Here is a 23,473-nt window from a genome sequence, read left to right as displayed (position 1 = left end):
AACTTCTGAGTAAGGAAGCCATGTTCTATTTTGATTGTTAAAAGTAATACATGATCATTGCAGAAAAATTTGGAAAATACAGGAAGTATAAGGAAGAAAAATACTTACCTGTAATGCCACCATTTTAGTTAAAGGATTAAAAAGAAGGACTATGGTTTGGGAGAAAGGATTAAGAATTTTCCAAATAGGATGGTCTATTTGAAAGAACATATAGCACAGATTTTATAGCTGTGTACATTGACATAGTTAATTTGCTGTAACTATATGTGTAGGTATTGATTCAACAAACTTGAGTTATATACCTTTTGTGGACAAATCAGGTGCTTTGTGCAGTGAGAAATGTAAAGAAAGTTAAGAAGAGATAGTCAGTGGTAGAAATAGACATGTAAATAAATAAATCATAAACACAGAACCAATTCTATAATAGAGGTACAGTAATATGTACTATAAAAGTGTGGATATGGGAAATGAATTGGGGAGTAGTGATATAAATTTAAGCAATAACTTGAGCAAAAATTAAGACATTTGAGAGTAATTGAGTTGTTCAAGGAAAATCAAGTTGGTTTAGCATGTTTTGGGAGATAATAGGAAGGTGGGCTTGGGACCTGATGATGAAATGTTAAGGTGTGTTAAGAATTTGGATTTTAACTTTTAGGCAGTGGGGAGCCATAAAAAATGTATTAGTAGATCTAGTGGCATTTTAAGGATGAAGTGGAGAGAGTGAAAGCAGGGAGACCACTTTGTTATTCTTGGCATAAGATTACTTACACAGTGGTGTAGTATTGGAAAGTAGAATTGATAAAATGAGTTAGTTATCAAGGGAATATGAGGGTGAGTAGTTAGATTTTGAGGCTCCTAGTTTGGGAGGATGCTGTTAAGCAAGAAAGGGAATACTGGAAGAGCACGAAGATTGTTTTTTGGAGAGAGAAATAAGAATTGAAGTTTTGAGATGTTGACATTGAGTTGCTGGTAGAATATCTATTTGGAAATGTTTGACAGATACTTGAAATTCAGGTCTGCTAAAAGCTTGAGAAAAAAAAATCAAGCAAGTCTAGGGATATAAACTTGTACATCATTTTAAAGTGGGGAGGGGTGGATATGATTTCCCAGGAAGGAAATATGGTATCAGTGGAGAAGAGGATTTAAGATAGAACCTTGGAAATGTCTACATTTAAGATTTGAACAAAGGAAAGAACCCATAGCAGAGGAGGAAGCAAAAATTGGGGTGTAGTCTCATAGAAGCAGCTAGGGGGAAATAAAATTTAAAGGACAGCAGTGTCATATTCTGTAGAGAGGTTGAATAAAATGATGAGGACCCAGGAAAAGGGACTTGAATTTTCATTTAAGAGGATATTAGTAACCTCCTTAAAAAAATTACTACAGTGGTTTAGAGTGAAGATTGCAGTGGGACTGAGAAATAATAGAAAATAGAGCCAGTGAGTATAACATTATTCTTAGTATAAGCTTGGCATTAAAAAAGAGGAGTTGGGCCAAGTTGAGGAAAGATTTGTATAGAATTGAGAAAATTTGATTGCATTTATAGTCCTGAGGAGAAAATTAGAAAGTGGGATATTTGTCAAGCAAGATCCTAAAAAGAGACCAGAGAGAATGGAAACAAGAAGTCAGTTATTGTTAGTGGTGAGTCTTTTTATTCTCCGTTTTCAATCCTGAGATAAAGAGGAAGAAGTAGATAGTGACAGAGAAATTGAGGAAATATCTATTAGAAAAAACAATCTTGTCAATGAAGGTGATTACGTTTTGGGTAGAAACCTCTGTCTGTGGATCAGGTATGAGCCAGCAGTTGCTTATGGAGAGATACATATGGCCTAAATGTCTTACTTCTTCCCATGAATAGAAATACTTGGTTTTTCAGAGTTCAGTATTAACTTTTATTTCTTTTCCTTGGGCAGGAACTGAAACATTTGATATTGGAGGCAGCAGATGGTTTTCTGTTTATTGTCTCATGTGAGACAGGCCGGGTGGTGTATGTCTCTGACTCAGTGACTCCTGTTTTGAACCAGCCTCAGTCTGAATGGTTTGGCAGCACACTCTATGATCAGGTTCACCCAGATGATGTGGATAAACTTCGTGAGCAGCTTTCCACTTCGGAAAATGCCCTGACCGGTGAGAGTTATGTGGCTGGGAAATGAATGGGAAGTTGTTTCTTCATTTTTTTTCTGAGGCACAAGAAATATTTTAGCACACAGTGTTATAACACCAAGGTCAAGGGTTTGGATCCCTGTACTGGCCAGCCATTAAAAAAAAAAAAAAAAAAGATATTTTAGCTCTTAAATTGGTTTGTTGAATCCAGCAAGACTTCTAGAATTTTCTCCTTTAGTGAACATAATTAGTTCTTTTTATTTGCATGCAGATTATCTACTTTGTGGCTCATCTTTAGAAAATGTCTCATTAGTAATAATGCTCATATAAAAGTTTACTTTTTATAGTTATGTTAGTACAGATAAAATAGCAAAAGCCAAACCTACAACAATTTTTTTTCCCCATTCTATAGGAATTATCCATACTTCTGTCTCATTTGTATGGATAATTATTGGTATTTTTTACTACCCACTTGTGCTTGGCTTTATGTGCTAGCTTCTTTGATAACAGATTTTTATTTTATAGGGGGCGGCTATTCAGTGTAAAGTTGTAAAGTGGTTTTTGCTTGTTTTTTCTATTTGTAGTATTTCCCCCCCACTCCCTCTGTCTGCCCCATTTTAATGCTGTTCAATCCTTTTGCCAGAGTATGGCTAGAAGAAACAAGTCACATTTGTTCCTGGGCAACTCTAGAAAAAATTTTAAGGTGGAAGCAGATAAAAATTGGTAGTTAAAATTAAATGTAAGAAATTCCAATATGGTCATAGTAATGTTAATCTTTAGTTTTCCTCTCTTTTGTATTGTCATGCATTTCATTTTTCTATTTCTTCCTTTTCCCCAAAAGTTTCCCTTGGTTTCTATGTAATAAAGGGGAGAAACAATTTTGACTTGAGACAGATGTGTGTTTCTGTAGAATATAAAATTACTTGGTTTTAAACCAATGACACGTACTCTGTGTGTGTATGTCTGTATGTGTATAAAAATAATCAGGCCTTACAGAATGTGACACTGTAGCCTTGCCTCTTGCTTTCCACCACTACTTTCCACTTATAACTTCCATTGCACAAGGTTATTTTTAGTGCTGCTATTGAATTTAAGAGTGAGATTCATTGAAGAGAATTGAAGTATTTTAGGCTTAGAAAAAAATCCATTCTGCCTTGCCTGTTCTGTTATAAGCAAGGGGATTGGAGGGCACAAATAAGGTGCTTACTTATCTTTGCCTCCAGTATCTCTCCCCTTTACACAAAAATGCACTCCAGACTGCTCTTCACATCCTTTTTCAGGGCGTATCCTGGATCTAAAGACAGGAACAGTGAAAAAGGAAGGTCAGCAGTCTTCCATGAGGATGTGTATGGGCTCAAGGAGATCATTTATTTGCCGAATGAGGTGAGTGTCAGGCTGAGGATTTGGCATAGGGAGAATCAAGAGCTGAGGGTTTTATTTCTGACAGAGGAGTTAATATTTTAAATCCAAGCTCTAGTTGGATTAAATTTAACTCTCAAGACCCAGATGGGTTGTAATACAGAATAAAGTGTTTGGTAAGGGAGCTAACATTTACTGAACTCCCATGCCAGATACTGTGATAGGTGCTTTATGTCTGTCATCTTCTTTTAATCCTGCAACTGCCCTATGGAGTAAGATTTATGATTACCACTTAGCTGATGAAAAAACTCATTCAAAGAAATTAACTTCCCAAGATTACATAGATAGTGTATGATACAGGATTTTGTTTTAATCCCTAATAGTCTGACTCTAAAACCTGTTTTTTTGCCATTATGTACTTAGATCATTTCTTTTTTTTTTTTTTAAGTTACAAATTTGAGACTTCCTTATTATGTCTTTCAGTTAGTGTTTACTGTTTACATATTATATTCTATACATTATAGGATTCTGTAGAAGGGATGTTTGGTCCTTTCTATACAAGTAGAAAGGCATCTCTTAAAGTCACAAAATCAGTTCAGGGTGTATAATGGAAATTGACTACATTGTACTAAGAGGATGCCTGTTAGAAATGATGGATAGGATATCATTCAGGAAGGTTTCCTGGGAGACGTACAGAATTGAATATTATGTGGCTTAGTGGTTCAGAGTATCCTCTGGATTCAGACTGTTGGATTTTGTTTTAATCCATAGTATTAAATGGATTTGAATTCTAGCCTTGACACTATGTTCTGAAACCTTGGACAGATTACGTGATTACTTTGTGCTTTGATTTCATCATCTAATATTAGAGGTAGTATTAATACTGACCTCATAAAGTTGTTATGAGGATTAGATGAATTAATATATGTAAAGGTATTTAGAACGGAGCATGGCACATATTAAACTTTATGCAGATTTTATTTATTATTTATTATTATTTGAAGAAATGAGAAAGGGAAAGTAGGATTGTTGATACTGTATTCAACATGTGGACGTGGTTATTGCAAAGACATAAGCAGGAGCAAGATGAGTAAGAATGAAATGTAGCAAATAGATTAGGTTGTGGTTAACATAAAGCAGGAGTCAGCAAACCACAGACTTTTATTTGTAAATAAAATTTTGTTGGAACATAGCCATGCCCATTTGTTTACCTATTATCTATGGCTGCTTTTATGCTTTAATGCCAGAGTTGATTGGTTGCAACAGACTACGTGGCCCACAAATCTGAAAATAATTACTATCTGGTCCTCAACAGAAAAACTTTACCAACTCCTGATGTAGAGAATCTTTGCATTTGAAGAGCACATGGAATATTTTGGCTTCACAGTCTAGGATAATTGCAAGTTTTAGAAATACCAAATCAGACTTACCTTTATCCTTTTTTGTTAGGAATATTGTTACCAGTTTTCTCTGTCTAGTTTTATCCAGAGCCTGTTATCCTGCTGTTACTATGGAGAGTTCTTTGATGTTACAGCCTGACTGCTTTTAATCTCTCTGTTCTTTGAAACAGGTGTGGCAATAGCTCTGTGGACCCAGTATCCATGAACAGACTGAGCTTTGTGAGGAACAGATGCAGGTAAGGTCCTAAGCAGTGAAAACCAAAGGGATAGCCAACTGTATAGATCATCGCTTTTTCACCTATGTTACTGTAGTCCTTCCTTCAGCAGCCCTCACCCTCAGCCCTCACCTCCCAATTACTTTTTTTTTCCTGGTAATATTTTCCTGAACTTCTAAAGTTTCTCCTGCTCATCCTGTTTCAGCAAGTTGCCTTACTGCTTTACCTACTTTCTTCCTGCTGCCATACCTCTTGGTTGCTTTACTTTGGCAAGGTCAAAAATATGGTTATCACTTTTGGGTGGGAAAGTTCCATGTACTGATTATCCTGTTTTCTAAACACCCAAGAACCTAAAGCTAAAGGTACTAAGCCAGCATTGCTTTTTTAGTTTTACTGCATAGGGTTTTTCTCCGACTCCTATAACTCTTCTAGGAATGGACTTGGCTCTGTGAAGGATGGGGAGCCTCACTTCGTGGTGGTCCACTGCACGGGCTATATCAAGGCCTGGCCCCCAGCAGGTAGGAAAGTTGGAAATTGATTTCTCCCTTGGTGCAGTTGGTTCTTCGCAGAGTCCAAGAAAATTAGCTGACATTTATTGTGTACCTGATATGTGAAATGTGGTATAAGTTGAAAGAAAGTAGAAAAGAAAAAGCGGCCTCCTTCCCTTTCATTATTGAGCTTATCTTCCAGTTGAGGAGATGGTATACCCAGACTTTAACATGACTTAAAATTGGCTGACACAGAATGTAGTTTTTAAATGTGCAAATACATAATAATGTGTACTGAATGCCTATTTTCTAAGCAGTTGTTGCAAAGAAACATTGGCATTGAATACATTTAATTTGGCAAAGATTTCTAAAGTAGGAGCAATACTTTGAGGGATGAAGGGGAAATGTCAAGTAACTTATAAAGGAGGTATTCTCTGTAAAGTCTTTAAATCAACCTGTGAGCATATTAGCTTCACTAGAACTGAGGTCAAACAAGGCATGTGAGAAAAGTGGTTGGGGTACAAGGATCAACTTTTTAAATTGGCTTGTCAGAGTTTCCAAATCTTAGCAACTTTATTACTTCCCTGCTGGATGGGTATTATTGGGAAGTGGGTGTTTGGGAGAGATAGAAACTAAGAGAAAAGAGGCACGGTGGTGTATTTTGGAAAGAGAGTAAACTTTGGATTTGGAAAAACCTGGGTTTGATTCCAGGCATTGTTATTTATTAGCAGTATAACCTAGGATAAGTTGCTTGACCTTTATAAACCTCAGTTTTCTAATCTAATTTGGAGGTGATACATCCCATGTAGGGTTATTGTGAGGATTTGAGTTAACATATGGAAAGCATCTGGCCCAGTGTCTGGCATATGGTAGGCACCCAAGAAATGGTAATGTAATTAAGAAAAATTAATTTTAAGTAGGAATGACATTTTGACTTTTTAGTCTATATATTGTATAAGTCATATATTTAAGGTATGTATGATCTTTCATACTTTTGTACAGCTATCAAAGAAATACTTCTTCTGTAAGAAGATAACTATGCAAAAAAATAAAGGGGAAATGCAGTCATCTTTCCTTTCCATGTAAAACAGTGGCTTCTCTCTTTTCCAAGAGACATAAATAACTATTGGTGTTTGGTATAATTTCATTTTTGGTTGTTTGCTTAGTTTAAAAGTCACAAGTTAGGCAAGACATCTATCTGTTCTCTTCCTGATGAGGTCACAGAATGGCTGCCTTTATATGGGTTTAGTTTGGCCAGCATAATTTTTTAGAATACTTTGGGTAGAACTTGTACTGTCCAGTTTATTACAATTAATATGGGTAAAATATATGAATTAATATACAAGGGTACTCATGGGGGAAAAAAAAGTTCATGGAAAGGTTTGTATTATCTTTTAATTCTATTTTTCTACAAACTTTTTGAAGTACCCTCGTGTGTGTGTGTGTGTGTGTGTGTGTGTACTTAAAACAATGACTGGCATATATGGTAAATTCTATGTAATTGTTTACCTTTATTGTTATTATTATCATTTGTCACTCTCTATTGCTTTATACCTAGCCTCTTTCTACCTAAATGTAATTTGAATCTTTACCTGCCTGACTTTTGAAGGCATTTGAGTTTGAAATCTTTGTTAAACCTTTTAACTTCACCTTCCTGAAGGTGTTTCCCTCCCAGATGATGACCCAGAGGCCGGCCAGGGGAGCAAGTTTTGCCTAGTGGCCATTGGCAGATTGCAGGCAAGTATGAATTTTCCACATCTACATCCCTTTTCAATGAGAAGAAATCTCCTTCAGGACTTGTTCATGTTAAATTTTTTTTTTTTAATCTCTGCATATTAATGAAGAATTCCATAAAACTCCAAAAATTTGAAGGAAAATTATGGCTTTTATAGTGACCTTTGCTACTTTTGGATTTAGCAAAAATTGAAGAGTGCGAGAGGAGGGAGATCTTTTCCCCTTATCATTCTTATTTTTAGCTTTACAATGCTGAATTTTCTATTTTCAGCTAATTTCTTTTGGCCCTGTATAAAAGAAGAGAGTTTCTTTTCATTTTACCATTACATGACTAACAATAGAGAAGTGAAATTATTTTTATTCTTCATAAGTATAAATTTCTTGATTACTTGGACCATAATTTTCCAGTCTGAATAATGAGCATAGCCTAGCCAGATGAAAGTAGGTGGGTTTTAGATTGAATTAATTTTTTTCTTGCTTCACTAACTTGGTAAGGAGTACATGTAAGGGAATAGAGATTGACTTCATGCCTTCTCTGATTGCCATTTTATCCTTTCTGGATGAGATGTGAAAGTTTAGAAATCCCTAAAACTGGAAGTCTCATGTGTGTATGCAGATGACCATGAGGAGATGGGAAATACATCTGTAAAAAATGGTGTCGTTTTACCTCATTTTATCTCTTCACTCTTAGGTAACTAGTTCTCCCAACTGTACAGACATGAGTAATGTTTGTCAACCAACAGAGTTCATCTCCCGACACAACATTGAGGGGATCTTCACTTTTGTCGATCACCGCTGTGTGGCTACTGTTGGCTACCAGCCACAGGTGAGGAACTGGAGCTGTTACATCATGGATACTTAGGCCTCTGTTTTCCCTTGCCTATGTTGAGATTATGCAATTGTGTAACTCTAGAGACAGGCAAAACATACGTGCACTAGTTCGGAAAAGAGATGATCTTATTCTATCGGTAGCTAAATTAATTCTCGGCTTTCTGTCAAGGCTATCACTTCATCTAGAGAAATATGGCTTGTGAAACCAAGTGGCAGCAGCAGATACAAATAAGTATTTTTCGTTACTGATATTAACACAGATAGTAGTGCTAACTTTAATTAGATATGTTGGTGTAGCCACCTTTAGGTAGTTCATGTAATTATCAAAATGAATAGTAACCCATAAATTATGCAGATTTAACACCAGTTATTGTAATTTACTCATTCAGCAGACCAGCTTACTATCCCTGAATTGATTCTTTATATAAGCTTTCAAAACTATCAAAACCAGGGGGGACTTTTGGCTATGGCTGTGTGAAGAGGTTAGTGAAAATGAGGTCTAGAAAACAAAGAATAAAGTTGGGTTTATACAACCTAATTCAGCACTATAAAGCTGCTGTTATCAAGACAGTGTGGTGTTGGTGTAAGGATAGATATATAGATCAGTAGGCCAGAATAGAAGCTATTCTCACATTTATGGTCAACTGATTTTCAGGAAAGGTACCAAGACAATTCAGTGGGGAAAATAAGTCTCTCTAGCAAATGGCGATGGAACAACTAGATATCCATATGTGAAAAAAAAAGTACTTAGACCTTACCTCACAAAACACACAAAAGTCAACTCAAAGGCCTATATGTATAAGAGCTAAAATTATAAGTAAACTTTGAGGAGAAAAATCTTTGTGATCATGAATTAGGCAGAGAACTCTTATATAAAAGCCTGATTCACGAAAGAAAAAAACCGATGAATTGGATTTTATCAATATTAAAATTTGTCCTCTTAAAAAGATATCACTAAAGTGAAAAGACACAAACTAGGAGAAAATATTTGCAAGTTATATATCTGAAAAAGGATTTGTATGTAGAATATATAAACAATTCATACAACTCATTAAGTCAAACAACCAGTAAAAAAAGGACACAAGATTCAACATCTTACCAAAAAAGAATTATGAAAGGCACATGAAAGAGAGGCTCAACATCATTATTAGTCATTAGGAAAGTGCAAATTAAAACCACATTGAGATACCACTGTGTAACCACTGGAATGGCTATAATCAAAAAGGGTTGGTGAGAATATGGAGAAGCTGGAACTTCATTCATTGTTAGTAGACATGTAAAATGGTATAGCTACTTTGCAATGACATTTTGGCAGTTTCCTAAAAAATTAAACATATGCTTATCTTGCGACCTCACAATTCTACTCCTGGTTATCCACCCAAGAAAAATGAAAACATGATCACACAAAGATTTTTACACAAATGTTCATAGCTGTATTATTTATAATAGCCAAAAAGTGGAAACAGTCTAAATGTCCATTAACATTTTGTGAATGATTACGCAAACTGTGTTATATCCATTTTAGAATACTGCTAAGAAATAAAAAGGAAAAAACTGACACATGCAACAACATATATGAACTTCAAAAATATTATGTTAAGTGAAATAAGCCATAGACAAATGCTATATGTTGTATGATTCCATTTATATGAAATTTCTAGAAAAGGCAAAACTGAAAGGCAGAAGGCAAGTCAGTGGTTGGCAGGGGTTGGGGTAGGAGTGGGAGCAGAGATTGACTATAGATGGGCAAAGGGAAATTTTGGGGTCAGTGAACATGATCTAAAACTGGATTGTGGAAATGATTGCACAAGTATATGAACTTCTTAGAAATCATCAAATTACGTACTTAGAGTGAGTGAATTATAAATGTAAACTATACCTAAAATCTGTAATAAATGCAAAATGCGTGTATAATATTCTGAAAAAGAGAAATGTTCTAGAAGCCAGCTGCTTAGCAGATTCCATCTTCTCTCTCTCTCTTTTTTTTTCCCCTCCACACTTATCTACAATCTTAGGATAAAGGTAGAATAAAATCCAAGTCCCCGGTCGATGGACCAGGAAAATTAGATGACCGTAAAAGTGTTTATCTCACTCTTCTTTCTCCCTTCTAGGAACTCTTAGGAAAGAATATTGTAGAATTCTGTCATCCTGAAGACCAGCAGCTTCTAAGAGACAGCTTCCAACAGGTAACCTTTTTTCTGGCTTGGGTGTGAATAATTTTTTTTTTCTGGCAGCTGGCCAGTATGGGAAACTGAATGCTTGATCTTGGTGTTACAAGGCCAAGCTCTAGCCATCTGAGCTAACCAGGCAGTCCTAAATAAATATTTTTATTTATTTATCATGTTCACTACACAAATATTTATTGACAACTAATTAATTCAGCACTGTGGCAGGCACTACAGTTTTATGTTTTTTAGTACTTGTGTTTTTAAGAAATAGAATAGGACTAATACTTTGAAACTATGGCTAATCAAGGTATTTCTGTTTGGCTTTGGCTATGTCTCGTATCCAACTAGCTCTATCCAAGGACCTGTCTTTGAAGTATTTAAAATATTTTAGGCTTCACTGAGCTGTGGATTGTAGTAGAAAAATACATTTCACAGAGTTCTTTTATAGATAAGAGAGAGTTAACTCTTTCTTTCTTTCTTTTTTTTTTTTTTTTTGGTGGCTGGCTGGTATGGGTATCCAAACCCTTGACCTTGGTGTTATCATCACCACACTCTCCCAAGTGTGCTAACCAGCCAGCCCAAGAGTTAACTCCTAATTGTAAGCTGACTGTTTATTTTAATTTTCAGTCCCTAGCTCCTGAAAGTAGACTTTGCTTTAGATAACAGTTCTTACTTTATATTAGACAAATGAGTTAACCACTTTAAGTATCAGTAATGTCCTTACAGACACAATGAGTATATTAGTAGTATTTAAATTCAAAGGGTTGTTGGGAAGATTAAATAAGATAATGTACATAAAGCACATAGCCCAGTGCTTGACACATAGCAATTACAAAATACATGTTAGCTGCTAATATATGTTTTTTTATCATTGGGGGGGAGAGTCAAAAGATTATTTTCTATTCCATGAGACTAAAAAATTAAATAATCTAAAATTACTTACTTTTAAAAAACAAAACAAGGCTAAAGCCAGCTTAATTTTATTTATAGAAAACTCTGTGGGTCCTGTGAAAACAAATTCTCAGATTTGGGGGGAATGCTAAGACTGAAGAGCAGTTTGTAAACTAGATCCAGTGTCATTAAACTTAACAAATTTCTGGTATAGACTTACAAAGCTAGCTCAGCATATCTTTAGTGGACTTTTTGAGGGAAATAATTGTTATTTCAATTTGACTTTGACTAGAGTGGTCAGATAGCTTGGGACTCTGGGGAAGAAATGTGATGAATATACCTCCTTCTTATTTAGTCACTTAGTTTTTACTCCCTCAGGTTGTTTTAATATTGAAAAAGACTGGTGCTTCAAGGGCAGTGACACAAGAGTCTTTGGGTTGTAGAAATGGGAAAATTTTTGGTTTTCTAAAGAAAATTTTGTATGAGTTCCATTGATGGCATGAAAATTTTTTCAGGTGGTGAAATTAAAAGGCCAGGTGCTGTCTGTCATGTTCCGGTTCCGGTCTAAGAACCGAGAATGGCTCTGGATGAGAACCAGCTCCTTTACTTTCCAGAACCCTTACTCAGATGAAATTGAATACATCATCTGTACCAATACCAATGTGAAGTATGTATCATACAGGCCTTTTCAAATGTTGGGATTTCTCTTGCTTAGCTTTATCAAACTATCCCCTCCTCTTCCACTTTTCCAGTATTAAGCACCAGTAGTTAGAAGCTCCTCATTTTCCAACTTCTCATAGGATTTGGGGTAGTTGATCAAGGTAGAATAAAATTTTAACAAACAGTAGATCAGAGACTAGGTCCTGAGATGGAAGGGTTTATGTTTCAATTTTATGTATCAACCTTTTCTAGAAAGGATTTTGTTTTATACACTAGTTGCTCTAGCTGGCAGGACTTTTCTTGGGAGCAGGGGTCAGCAAACTCTTTCTGTTAAGGGCCAGATAGTACATATTTTAGGCTTTGCAGGCTATACCATCTTTATCGTAACTACTCAACTCTGCTGTTGTAGCATGAAAACAGCCTTAGGCAAATAAAATGAAAGAACATGGCTATGTTCCAATAAGCCTTTATTTACAAAAATAGGTAACGTGCCAGATTTGGTCATTGGATCATAGTTAGCTTTAGAGCATAGCTATATCTCACTTTTTCTTTAGTTTCTGTTCTCCTCTTCTTTGATTCTTCTGCTTGAGCTTTCTTTCTCAGCTTCTTTTTTTAAAAGTTTTTTTTTTTTTAAATTGATTATGCGTGTTCATGGGGTGCAAAGATGACCATTACCACCTGTGCCTATGATGTGATGGTCAGATCACTACTGTCAGCACGCTCATTACCACAAATTGCAATTATTCCGTGTCCCCCACCCACTTAATCCCAGACCTCCCTCCTGCTCCCCCCCAAAAAACAGTTTTATTGAGACACATACCATACAGTTCACCCATTTAAATACAATGTTTTTTAGAACATCACACTATTGTACAACTATTACCACAATCTAATTTCAGAATATTTTTATCCCCCGTAAAAGAAATACTGTAACCATTAATACTCATTTCCCATTCTCCTTCCTCCCTTCCAAGCCCTATACAACAATGTCTCTATGAATTTGCCTATTCTGGACATTTTATATAAATGAAATCACAGAATATGTGATTTCTTTGTGACAGGCCTCTTTCACTTAGTATAATGTTTTCAGGGATCATCCATGTTATAGTACTTATCAGTACTTCATTTCTTTTTTGACTGAATAATATTTTGTTGTATGGATATAACACATTTTTTCTTATCTGTTCATCAGTTGAAGGACGTGGGGTTGTTTCCACTTCTTGGCTATTAAGAATGCTGCTTATAAACATTTATGTACTATTTTTTGTGTATATATGTTTTTATTCTCTTATGTATACACCCAGGAGTGGAATTGCTGGGTTACATGATAACCGTTTAACCTTCTGAGGAACTGCCAAACTGTTTTCCAAAGCTGTCCCGTCATTTTACATTCCCACAGCAATATATGAGGGTTCTAGTTTCTCCAAATCCTTTGTTAACACTTGCTATTGTCTTTTTTTTTTTTTTTAAACCAAATATTTATTGCATGACTAATCATTGATATTCTCAAGATGAACTGGATGCTGCAGCAGCTGCTCTCTTGGGTTTAGGTGTTGTTCTTTCACAGAATCCATGCCTGAATCTGTGGTAAATAATTTTTAGGTTCCTCATTCGACGGGTCCCAGTGGTATTTCATCTTTTAGGCTTGGCAGTCCAGTTATACTTTCTCTTGCACTTGGCAGGGTAGCCACATTTGCCACAGGTCGACCTCTGAAGGTGGGAGGCCTTAGAGCCACAGTGATGGCACAACATGTGCATTTTATTTCAATGCTTTCCAAATGATGACATTCCCTTTGTCATCTCGCTTCTGCTCCTGAGACCAAAGAGATTGGAAGAGAAGGCTCTTTTGCTATATCCTATCTTCTTTATTGTAGCTATCCTAGAGGTTTCAATTGTTAGTTCCACTTCTTTACTAATTAATTTACTTTTGTAGAATTGGCTTTGAACCCAATTCTTAAAGAACACATTATGAATAATTAGCAAATGTGAATGTAAAGTTTAATTCTTTGCTAACTAACTTAGTATAACATGGTGGATTGAGTTCGAAATTTCTTTTAACATAGGACTCGAGTGTATAGTTATGGTCATTGTAGCTTTTCATTTTGTCTTTTCTTTTTGCGTCTTTTTATTACACGGCAATCATCGTTTTACATTTCCATTTTGTTTAAATTGAAAAAAATTTTAATTCTTTTTTAAAGATTCAGGTTTCTGGAAGTAATGGCCTTGCCCACTTTTACATGTAATTTTCCCTGCTGCTATTAGTTTTAATTAGTTTTTAATATTTTATTTTTTAATATTCTTTATAGAAAATTTAGAAAGTATAGAGAGAAGGAAAAAATTCTCGTGTTTCAGATATTCTTTGTTGATGTTTCAAGTTACATATTTTCAGTTTTTTACCTATGCTTTTTATTTATTTATTTATATTTTAGTTTTTATTTTTATTTTTTATTTTTTATTTTATTTTTTTATTTTTTCTTAATTTTATTTTATCGATATACAGTGTGGTTGATTATTGTGGCCCATTACTGATACCTCCCTCCCTCCTCCCTCTCCCCCCTCCCTCCTGACAATGTCCTTTCTGTTTGCTTGTCGTATCAACTTCAAGGAATTGTAGTTGTTATGTCTTCTTTCCCCCCCCCCCCCGGTTTTTTTGTGTGTGTGTGTGAATTTATTTATTTATTTTTAGCTCCCACCAATAAGTGAGAACATGTGGTATTTCTCTTTCTGTGCGTGACTTGTTTCACTTAATATAATTCTCTCAGGGTCCATCCATGTTGTTGCAAATGGCAGTATTTCATTCGTTTTTATAGCTGAGTAGTATTCCATTGTGTAGATATACCACATTTTCTGTATCCACTCATCCGATGATGGACATTTGGGCTGGTTTCAACTCTTGGCTATTGTAAAGAGTGCTGCGATGAACATTGGGGAACAGGTATACCTTCGACTTGATGATTTCCATTCCTCTGGGTATATTCCCAGCAGTGGGATAGCTGGGTCATATGGCAGATCTATCTGCAATTGTTTGAGGAACCTCCATACCATTTTCCATAGAGGCTGCACCTTAACCTATGCTTTTTAAAAACAATATATGGATATTCCCATATCCACAACAACCAAGTATTGAATATCTAGGAGTTAGAATCCAAACAGGATGAATCCTTGTGTCCTAGGACATAGTTTCTATTTGTTCTAGGTTGTTCATAGTGTGATTATTTGCTGAAGTCATAGGTTATTTGTAGGATTGTACTTTAAAGGGGGATTTATTAGTGATTTCCCTACCTACAGATGAAACTGTAGAACTTTATATACAGAATCAGATTTTTTCTTTCTTCTACCTCTGTTCTATTTTCCTAGAAACTCTAGTCAGGAACCACGGCCCACACCATCCAACACAATCCAGAGGCCACAGCTAGGTCCCACAACTAATTTACCCCTGGAGATGGGCTCGGGGCAGCTGGCACCAAGGTAAGAAACATGGAGGAATCATCTGTTGAGCAGTCAGTACCCCAGGGGTTAGCCTTCTGCAATCCCATTTTGTTTGGTTATTTTTTTTTTAAGGCCCTTTCCCCAGATCCTTTTTAAAAATCTTTTTTTTTTTTTTCTATTTCTCTTCTCACTGGACTTTAACATATAGGCAGCAGCAACAGCAAACAGAATTGGACATGGTGCCAGGAAGAGATGGACTGTCCAGCTACAATCATTCCCAGGTGTGTGTGTGTGTGTGTGTGTCTGTGTGTGTGTGTGTGTCTGTGTGTGTGTGTATGTGTGTCTTTTTCCTTGAAGGGGACAATGAGCATTTCCTTAAGAAATGTCCCCCAACTCCAGTTAGAGTGTATGTGTATTTTATATGAATTTTAGGGTTATTGAATAGTCATGTTAAACCTTTAGTGGTTATTTTTATCATTACATTCCACAGGTTTCTGTTCAGCCTGTGACAACCACAGGGCCAGAACACAGCAAGCCTCTTGAGAAGTCAGATGGTCTATTTGCTCAGGATAGAGATCCAAGATTTTCAGAAATCTATTCTAACATCAATGCAGGTATGTTTCTTCCTCGTTCCCTTTTAAATGCTTACTAAGATCAGTTACTGATGGGCCTACCACTGCCCAATCAGTAATCTTCCAACATATTTCTATTTAATCCTAATACCTCATGAATAAATAGGAACTTGCTGAGCTAATATACTACAGCCCCTTGACTGGCCCTCCCCAACTCCTTTTGGTCCACAGATCAGAGTAAAGGCATCTCCTCCAGCACTGTCCCTGCCACCCAACAGCTATTCTCCCAGGGCAACACATTCCCTCCTACCCCCCGGCCGGCAGAGAATTTCAGGTGAGCCCCATATATGTGTGCTGCTTTACAGGGCCCTGAGGGATTCAGGTGCTGAATCCAAGTTTTATTCTTCCCCTGCTTTCTCTGGTTATTTCTGACAAAGCAGTGGAGCTAATAGGGGCTAGAGTAAGGCAAATAAGCTGCTTTTTTTCCTCCTGTTTTCTTGTACCTGTCCTATTGTGCCATGGTTTAGGTTCCATCTCTGTGTGTACTGGTCAGTGTGTGACTCAGTTTTTCTTGTCTTTTCCAAATTCTGTTATCAAGTTTTCCTTAACCCCAAGAAAGTCAGGGGGTTCTTGGGATAGCACTTGATTGTCCTTTGATTCCTAGCTTCCATGGTAAATCCATCCTTTTAATCTTTTACCTCACTATTTGTTCACTCCTAGGAATAGTGGTCTGGCTCCTCCTGTAACCATCGTTCAGCCATCAGCTTCTGCAGGGCAGACGTTGGCCCAGATTTCTCGCCACTCCAACCCCACCCAGGGAGCAGCCCCTACTTGGACCCATAGCACCCGCCCAGGCTTCTCAGCCCAGGTAAAGCTTCTCATCTGTCTGTCCCTTGTATATTGTTTTTTTGTTTGGTTGGCTGGTCTTTTTCCCATATCTAAAATTATTGCTCTCTCTCTTAGATACCTTCTCCCTAGCCCCCGTCCCTCACTTCCAATTTTCTTTTCTTTCTTTCTTTGGTGGCTGGCCGATAACAGGGATCCCAACCCTTGACCTTGATGTTATAACAGTGTGCTCTAACCGAATGAGCTAACTGGCCAGCCCCCCGATTTTCATCTTGGTTGAGAGCAGCTAGATAATTAATAACCACATCCAAAAATCTCATTAGAGTCCATGGTTTTCACATATTCACCTTAATTCAGAATTGCTTACACAGAACGTTTTGAGCAGGTTTGATTTCTAGATTTGTTTTGGAGTAAATTCTAAGAAGTTTCCTCTTTGTTTTTAGGGCTACATAATACAGGAACCAAGGAGAAAATTAATTACTGATTTACATACAATGATGTCTATTTACAAAAAAAAAAAAAAACCACGAAAAATTCTTATATAATATCCATGTATATATGTAATACATAATAAATATGTTAAGCCTAAAGCAAATATTCTTTAATATATTATTATATGTTTATATTTTATAAGTAATATTTTAAGTAAAAAAGTCAAAACCAAAAGCAGGCACCAGAATTGTTATATGCAGTGTGATCTCAATTGTGTAAAAAAATAAAATAAAAACTGGAAGAAATTATTCAGAAATGTTAATCATGGGTCTTTAGTGATGGAATTATGAATGATTCTTATTTTCTTTTTATTTTCCTTCACTTTCCAAATATTCTACAATATATATGCATTACTATTATGATGAGACAAATGTTTAGGTTTAAAAAAAAGATCATTAGGAACAAATGAATGCAGAACAAACTGAATAATAATGGGTTTTTTCTCTACATATAGTTCTCTACTGTTATTAATGCCTCTAGTTTTATGTAACTTTACAGTTTTTAAAATGCTTTCATTTAATTCTCATAACTTTTATTAATCCCATAGTTCTTTCTTTTTGCATATTTACCTCAGCTGTCAAGAGAGATTGAAAGTTAATCAAAAGAAATATACAGTAGGAAATGTGATGAGTTTGGTTCAAAAGAATACAGTGGGCCTGGCCAGTTAGCTCAATTGGTTAGAGTGTGGTGCTGATAGCACCAAAGTCCAAGGTTTGATCATTGTACATGCCAACTGCCAAAAAAAAAAAAAAAAAAAAGTATGCAGTGGTTGACACAGTGTTGACTGTCATAGGAATAATATGTGCAATAATATCATTTGTTGTTCTCTGTTCCCTTCTCTCTTTAGCAGGTGGCTACCCAGGCTACAGCCAAGACTCGTTCTTCCCAATTTGGTGTGGGCAACTTTCAGACTCCATCCTCCTTCAGTCCCATGTCCCTCCCCGGTACTCCCACTGCATCACCTAGTGCTGCTGCCTACCCTAGTCTCACCAGTCGTGGATCCAACTTTGGTGAGTTCAGACCAGAGGGAAGGTGATAGGAAAATTATACCACTAAGAGAAAGGATTTAGTAGTTAAAATAGTTTGCCTGTGTCCTAGGTGCACTGATCTGATTGTGATTGTAGGGAAATGCAAGTTCCAAAATCTATTTGGAATTTAAAACCTATCCACATGAAAAATACTTTAGCATATATAACAAGAAGCATATAAGTCATTATAAATTTAATATATGTAGATTTAATCTAAATGAGCAAAGGACACTTTGAAAGGCTACGTAGAGAAGAAAATCTAATTTGGGGCTGGATTTTGAAATAGAAGAAGCATTGAGTGGCAGAGAGAGTGACAGAAGGTAAAATTAATGCATGCAGTTATGTGCTATTTTCTCCTCTTTAGGGGAATTAGTAGATTGAAGTTGTTTGTTCTTCCTTGCTGTATTTCTAGCTCCTGAGAGTGGACAGACTGCAGGACAATTCCAGACACGGACAGCAGAGGGTGTGGGTGTTTGGCCACAGTGGCAGGGCCAGCAGTCTCATCATCGTTCAGGTTCTAGCGAGCAACATGTTCAACAGCCATCAGCACAGCAACCTGGGCAGCCAGAGGTCTTCCAGGTGTGAGAGGGTGAAAGACCTCAGAAAATCAGAAACTGGGAGAGAAGGGGTCAGGGAGAAAGAGAAGAAAAAGAAGCATACCTGGATTGAGGTGTTCGGTTGGGGATATGTGGGAGAAGGCAGGGAGTGGGATGTGTAGGGATAAATGTCAGTGATTAAAACAGTTTTGAGGCCGGCCCGTGGCTCACTCGGTAGAGTGCGGTGCTGATAACACCAAGGCCACGGGTTCGGATCCTATATAGGGATGGCCGGTTTGCTCACTGGCTGAGCGTGGTGCTGACAACACCAAGCCAAGGGTTGAGATCCCCTTACCGGTCATCTTTTTAAAACAGTTTTGAACTTAGTGTGATGCACACCCTTTAACCAGAACAGACAAAATTAGTGATGTGAAGCATCATGTGAAGATACCAATGAAAGTTATTTTAGCTCATTCAAGGACATCCACATCCCAACTTCACTGTAGCTTTGGGTTTAAAATAGTCAGGACAATTTTTTTAACAAGTATATGAAATAGAACATATTGATAATAGCTATAAAGGTCTATTTATACAAGTCCCAAGGGGACTGAAGAATGAATGGAGTACTCTTAGGCAGGGCAAAGGAAGAACACAGATTGAAAGAAGGCAAAACAGGTTTTGGTGGAAAACAAATGGGATAAAAGATAGTCCATATATGTGTATGTCTCTAGGGGATTATATGGGGGTGGTTTATAAAATGTGGCAAGCAGATTTTTCTCCCTTTGAAAATATTGAGGACTGGAGAGAGAAAAAATGTGAAACTGTAGGAGGAAACAGAGAAGGGACTAGGAAAAAAGGCTGTGATCTAAAGGAATAAGAGAGTTGCCAGTGAGGGATAATAAGAGAGTGAGGGAGACTAAGATTGTTCAACACAGCAGAAACTCATTGGACATGGATGGTGGTGCAGGGGAGTGTTGGGACGGAATTCAATAAATGTAAGGGATCAATGTATGTGACTCAAATTTGATCTTTTATCTCATTAGGAGATGCTGTCCATGCTGGGAGACCAGAGCAGCAGCTACAACAATGAAGAATTTCCTGATCTAGCTATGTTTCCCTCCTTTTCAGAATAGAACTTTTGGGGTGAGGATAGGGGTGGGGGAGAAAAATCACTGTTTTTAAAAAGCAAGTATTTCTGTAAACAGAATAAAAGTTCCTCTCCCTTCCCTTCCCTCACCCCTGACATGTACCCCTTTTCCCTTCTGGCCTTCCCCCTGCCCTCCTTGCTCTCTGAGTTAACTTTTATGGAAGAAATGGAATGAATCCCCAAGGCCTTTAGGACCCTTTGAAAATGTGAGATTGGGTGAGGTTAGAATGCCTTTCCTTATGTCTCCTGACCAGATGTTGTGCAGTGATTATTTATGTTAGGGTCAAGAGGCAGATTAGAAGAATCTGACATCCACTATTTGCCTTGGATACTATAGCTTGTTTTTGGAAAGAAATTCTGAATAGAGGGAAGGAAAGGAGGAGTATCCTCATATTCGAGGACCATGAACCATGGTAGGTATGTATGTGGCTTTAGGAAGTGAGCATGGGCTCTTTCTGCTGCCTGTGAGCAATTCCTGTGGAAAGAAACATGTATGTGAGAGAAAGGAAGAGAGTGAGAGAGAGTGTGTGTGAGATATTGTGTGTGTGTGTGTGTGTGTGTGTGTGTGTGTGTGTGTGTGTGTGTGTGTGTGTGTGCGCGCGCGTGCTTCTGTGTTTCTCTCTCCCTGTTGAGTGTGTGTGAGATATTGTGTGTGTGTGTGTGTGTGTGTGTGTGTGTGTGTGTGTGTGTGTGTGTGTGTGTGTGTGTGTGTGTGTGTGTGTGTGTGTGTGTGTGTGTGTGTGTGCGCGCGCGCGTGCTTCTGTGTTTCTCTCTCCCTGTTGGGGAGTTATGCAAAATTTGTCCCAGATTTTACCTTTGTCTTTCTATGTACTTTTCAGAGAGTCCTAAGGAGTTAATTCCTCCAGGTATTTTCCACTTAGTATTGCAGCCAAAGAGCATTTAAATAAATGTCTTTGCTGCACTTACATCTATGCTCAGCCAATATGCAACTGTAAAGCAAATATATAAAGTTTTCTGTTGTTGTGGTTGGTCTCTCATCAAACATAGTGATAAAGCTGGGTTACTCCTGCTTTTGGTGCTCTCACCTTATCTGGAAGATCTGCAAACATTACTGAAATAGGCTGGCAAAATATACACCCTTCAGAACCCCCAGACTTAGCCATAAGGATAATGCTGCATTTTTTTCTGTCAGAATCACATATGATATGTGTTCTGTAGAGGTTATTTCTGCATGGAAACTCAACTTCTTGGATTCGCAGTCCCGGTGAAAAGCCTCACTGTTGGAGTATAAACCAAATACAAAAGCCTTCTTGCAAAGGAGCCTCTTTCATCCCATCCCCAAAGTAGCCAGTTTATCAAGAAACAAATTTAAGTCTGTCCTGGGCCTATATTTCTTTCCTGTTTGGTCCATCTCCAATCTTAATTGGGTTTTACTTTATAGTATAAGTATCACACTCCATGTGACATGAGGAATCTTCAAAAAGTTCATGGGAAGATTTGTATTATCTTTTAATTCTGTTTTACCATGAATTTTTTGAAGTACCTAGATGGCACCTGGACTCCCATCCCAACAGGGTCACTTGGTAAATAACTATAGCCATATAAATGCGGACACAGTTTACTACTCACCCTCAATCTTCCTCAGGTTACAGTCACATATATCAGCCTTTTTAAAAAAAAATTGGCTCTGGCCAGTATCTAAGTGCAAAACTGAGTTAATAAGGAGAAGGCATATTAAATGTAGTCAAGGGACTGAGGAGCACTGATGGCTTTGGAGAAGCTGAGGGAATGTCATTTACTGGGTTTCCTTCCCTTTTGTCTCCACTCTGGTGTCTGGTAGTGGAATCGAAAAGGAGACAGTTTATTTTTTTATTCTATGTGCACACATACAGTATACATATATATTTATATCACAATTTACGAAACCAAAAAGTTGAGTTTCCAATGGAATCCTTGTTTTTTAATAATCGACTTTTTAAATGTGATCAGGACTATAATATTGTACAGTTATTATAGGGCTTTGGGGAAGGGGAGGGTAGGGAAAAGATGCTCTGGGGGTTTTGTTTCTGCTTTTCCTTCAGGGTTTTATTTTTGATTGTTTTGTTTTTTTCTGTTGGCCATTTCCGTATTGCTGGCATCCGTGCTAAGCCTTACAGTGGCAAAAATAATGACATGTAGCAAAGATTTTAAAACTTAAATAATTTTTCCTTTTGTAAAATTTCTTGTGTTGTGTCATCTTGATTGCGGCTTTATCATTCCTTTCCAGCTCATAAACAACAAACACCCACAACTAGAGGAATTCATAGCTTGAGCTCCAAACGTACAAGCATAAAGCACAGTGTGAGTCTTTAATTTCAGGAATCAGAAATCTTAGAGTTCTGATCACTCATCACCCCTCCTGATCCTGACGCATTCTGAGTAAAATCAGCAGGGACATTCTGACCACAAGATGGAGGGTGGGGGTTGTTGCCCAAGTCCTGGGGAGAGAAGAGAAGAGTTGGACTGGAAACCACTGGGCACATTCCCCCAGTATGTTCCCTTCTGGAAAAAAGAGATAGGGATGGAAATTTAAATTGGCCAAGTCTGGACCTGGTTTCCCTCTAGGACCGTGTGGTTCATTAGCAACTCTTAAAATGCAGAGTCATAAACCTGTGTTCTTGAGGGTCTATGCACGGAATCCAGCTAGAAACTGAATCTAGATCCTATGTATTATCCTTTTTCTTTCAAGGGCCCTCTTTTCCTCTTTCTCTACATCTGTTTATGGAAGAAAATAGGAATTTGGGGGTGCGGTTTGGGAACTGAGCTAGACTCTTATGATCTGTCACATGCTAGATGTTGGGGAAGCATTTGGAGAGCTCATATGACTGGGCCTAGATTAGGGATTTTAATAATTGAGACAGATAATGTTCATCAGGCATCCCACCATCTGAGAGTTTTAGCAACAGAGTCACATGTGAGTTCATCAGAACTTATGGCATTGGTTCAAGTGCTGTCATAAATAACCAGGAATGCTGTTTTTAGTTACTTTTAAAGCCAGTTTCATCTGTACTTTCTGGGCATATCCTGCCTCAGCAAAACTGCATTATGTTGAGAAAGTTATTCTCCTGCCTGGGAGCAATGAAACTTGTAGCCAACAATCTTATAAAATACAAACAATTTTGGAGCGTATGGCTTCCCTTACATTACTCTTCTCTAGCCTTTTGTGTTTATTCCCTCATCCCAGGGTTGAGGCTCAGACAAAAATTTGAAAACTGAGGTTTCAAAGTTGGGGAGGTGGGTCATAACAGGAAAAGGGTGGGAAAAGATGTAATCACCTATATTATAATAAAGGATAGTAAAAAAGAAGGATGGGGGATACTAGGGCTGTGACCTTCCGTTTACCCTCCAGAAGAGAAGGTAAGCCCCATCTTAAGTAATGTGTATTGAAGTCTTTTTGTTTGTTTGCCACCAAAGACAGTCATGTGAAACTAAATAGCTAGCTACTCTCCACCCTGGTACACGCACTGCACACACACAAATACTGTGCAAATCTGCTGCTTCCTTCCTTCCTCCCTAATCCTCCCCGCCCCCTCAGCATTTCTATCCCCGCCTACTTCCCTTATCCAAATTTTCCAGC

At 37.4% G+C, this 23,473-nt stretch overlaps 1 protein-coding gene and 1 pseudogene across 6 annotated transcripts in view; one reads left to right on the top strand and one right to left on the bottom strand.

Moving 5' to 3' along the window:
- ARNT (aryl hydrocarbon receptor nuclear translocator) overlaps window positions 1-22,075 on the top strand; it is a 54,633-nt gene extending 32,558 nt beyond the window's left edge. For 4 of the 6 annotated variants that reach the window (XM_063103737.1, XM_063103734.1, XM_063103736.1 and 1 more), the window contains 16 exons: window positions 1,911-2,124; window positions 3,381-3,483; window positions 5,030-5,095; window positions 5,507-5,592; window positions 7,223-7,299; window positions 7,988-8,122; window positions 10,239-10,313; window positions 11,702-11,853; window positions 15,204-15,314; window positions 15,484-15,556; window positions 15,766-15,889; window positions 16,079-16,181; window positions 16,568-16,715; window positions 18,033-18,195; window positions 18,626-18,792; window positions 19,793-22,075. In XM_063103737.1, coding sequence (XP_062959807.1) covers window positions 1,911-2,124; window positions 3,381-3,483; window positions 5,030-5,095; window positions 5,507-5,592; window positions 7,223-7,299; window positions 7,988-8,122; window positions 10,239-10,313; window positions 11,702-11,853; window positions 15,204-15,314; window positions 15,484-15,556; window positions 15,766-15,889; window positions 16,079-16,181; window positions 16,568-16,715; window positions 18,033-18,195; window positions 18,626-18,792; window positions 19,793-19,882 — 1,887 coding nt within the window. In that variant the 3' untranslated portion in view covers window positions 19,883-22,075. The remainder of the gene's footprint in view (window positions 1-1,910; window positions 2,125-3,380; window positions 3,484-5,029; window positions 5,096-5,506; window positions 5,593-7,222; window positions 7,300-7,987; window positions 8,123-10,238; window positions 10,314-11,701; window positions 11,854-15,203; window positions 15,315-15,483; window positions 15,557-15,765; window positions 15,890-16,078; window positions 16,182-16,567; window positions 16,716-18,032; window positions 18,196-18,625; window positions 18,793-19,792) is intronic. The other 2 variants (XM_063103738.1, XM_063103735.1) reach the window with 1 other exon arrangement.
- LOC134384999 (large ribosomal subunit protein eL37-like) lies at window positions 13,353-13,646 on the bottom strand (annotated as a pseudogene).
- Window positions 22,076-23,473: the final 1,398 nt, after the last annotated feature.

Source organism: Cynocephalus volans, chromosome 8, assembly GCF_027409185.1.
Source record: "Cynocephalus volans isolate mCynVol1 chromosome 8, mCynVol1.pri, whole genome shotgun sequence".
Taxonomy (NCBI): domain Eukaryota; kingdom Metazoa; phylum Chordata; class Mammalia; order Dermoptera; family Cynocephalidae; genus Cynocephalus; species Cynocephalus volans.
This window is presented reverse-complemented; position numbering and strand designations above follow the sequence as displayed.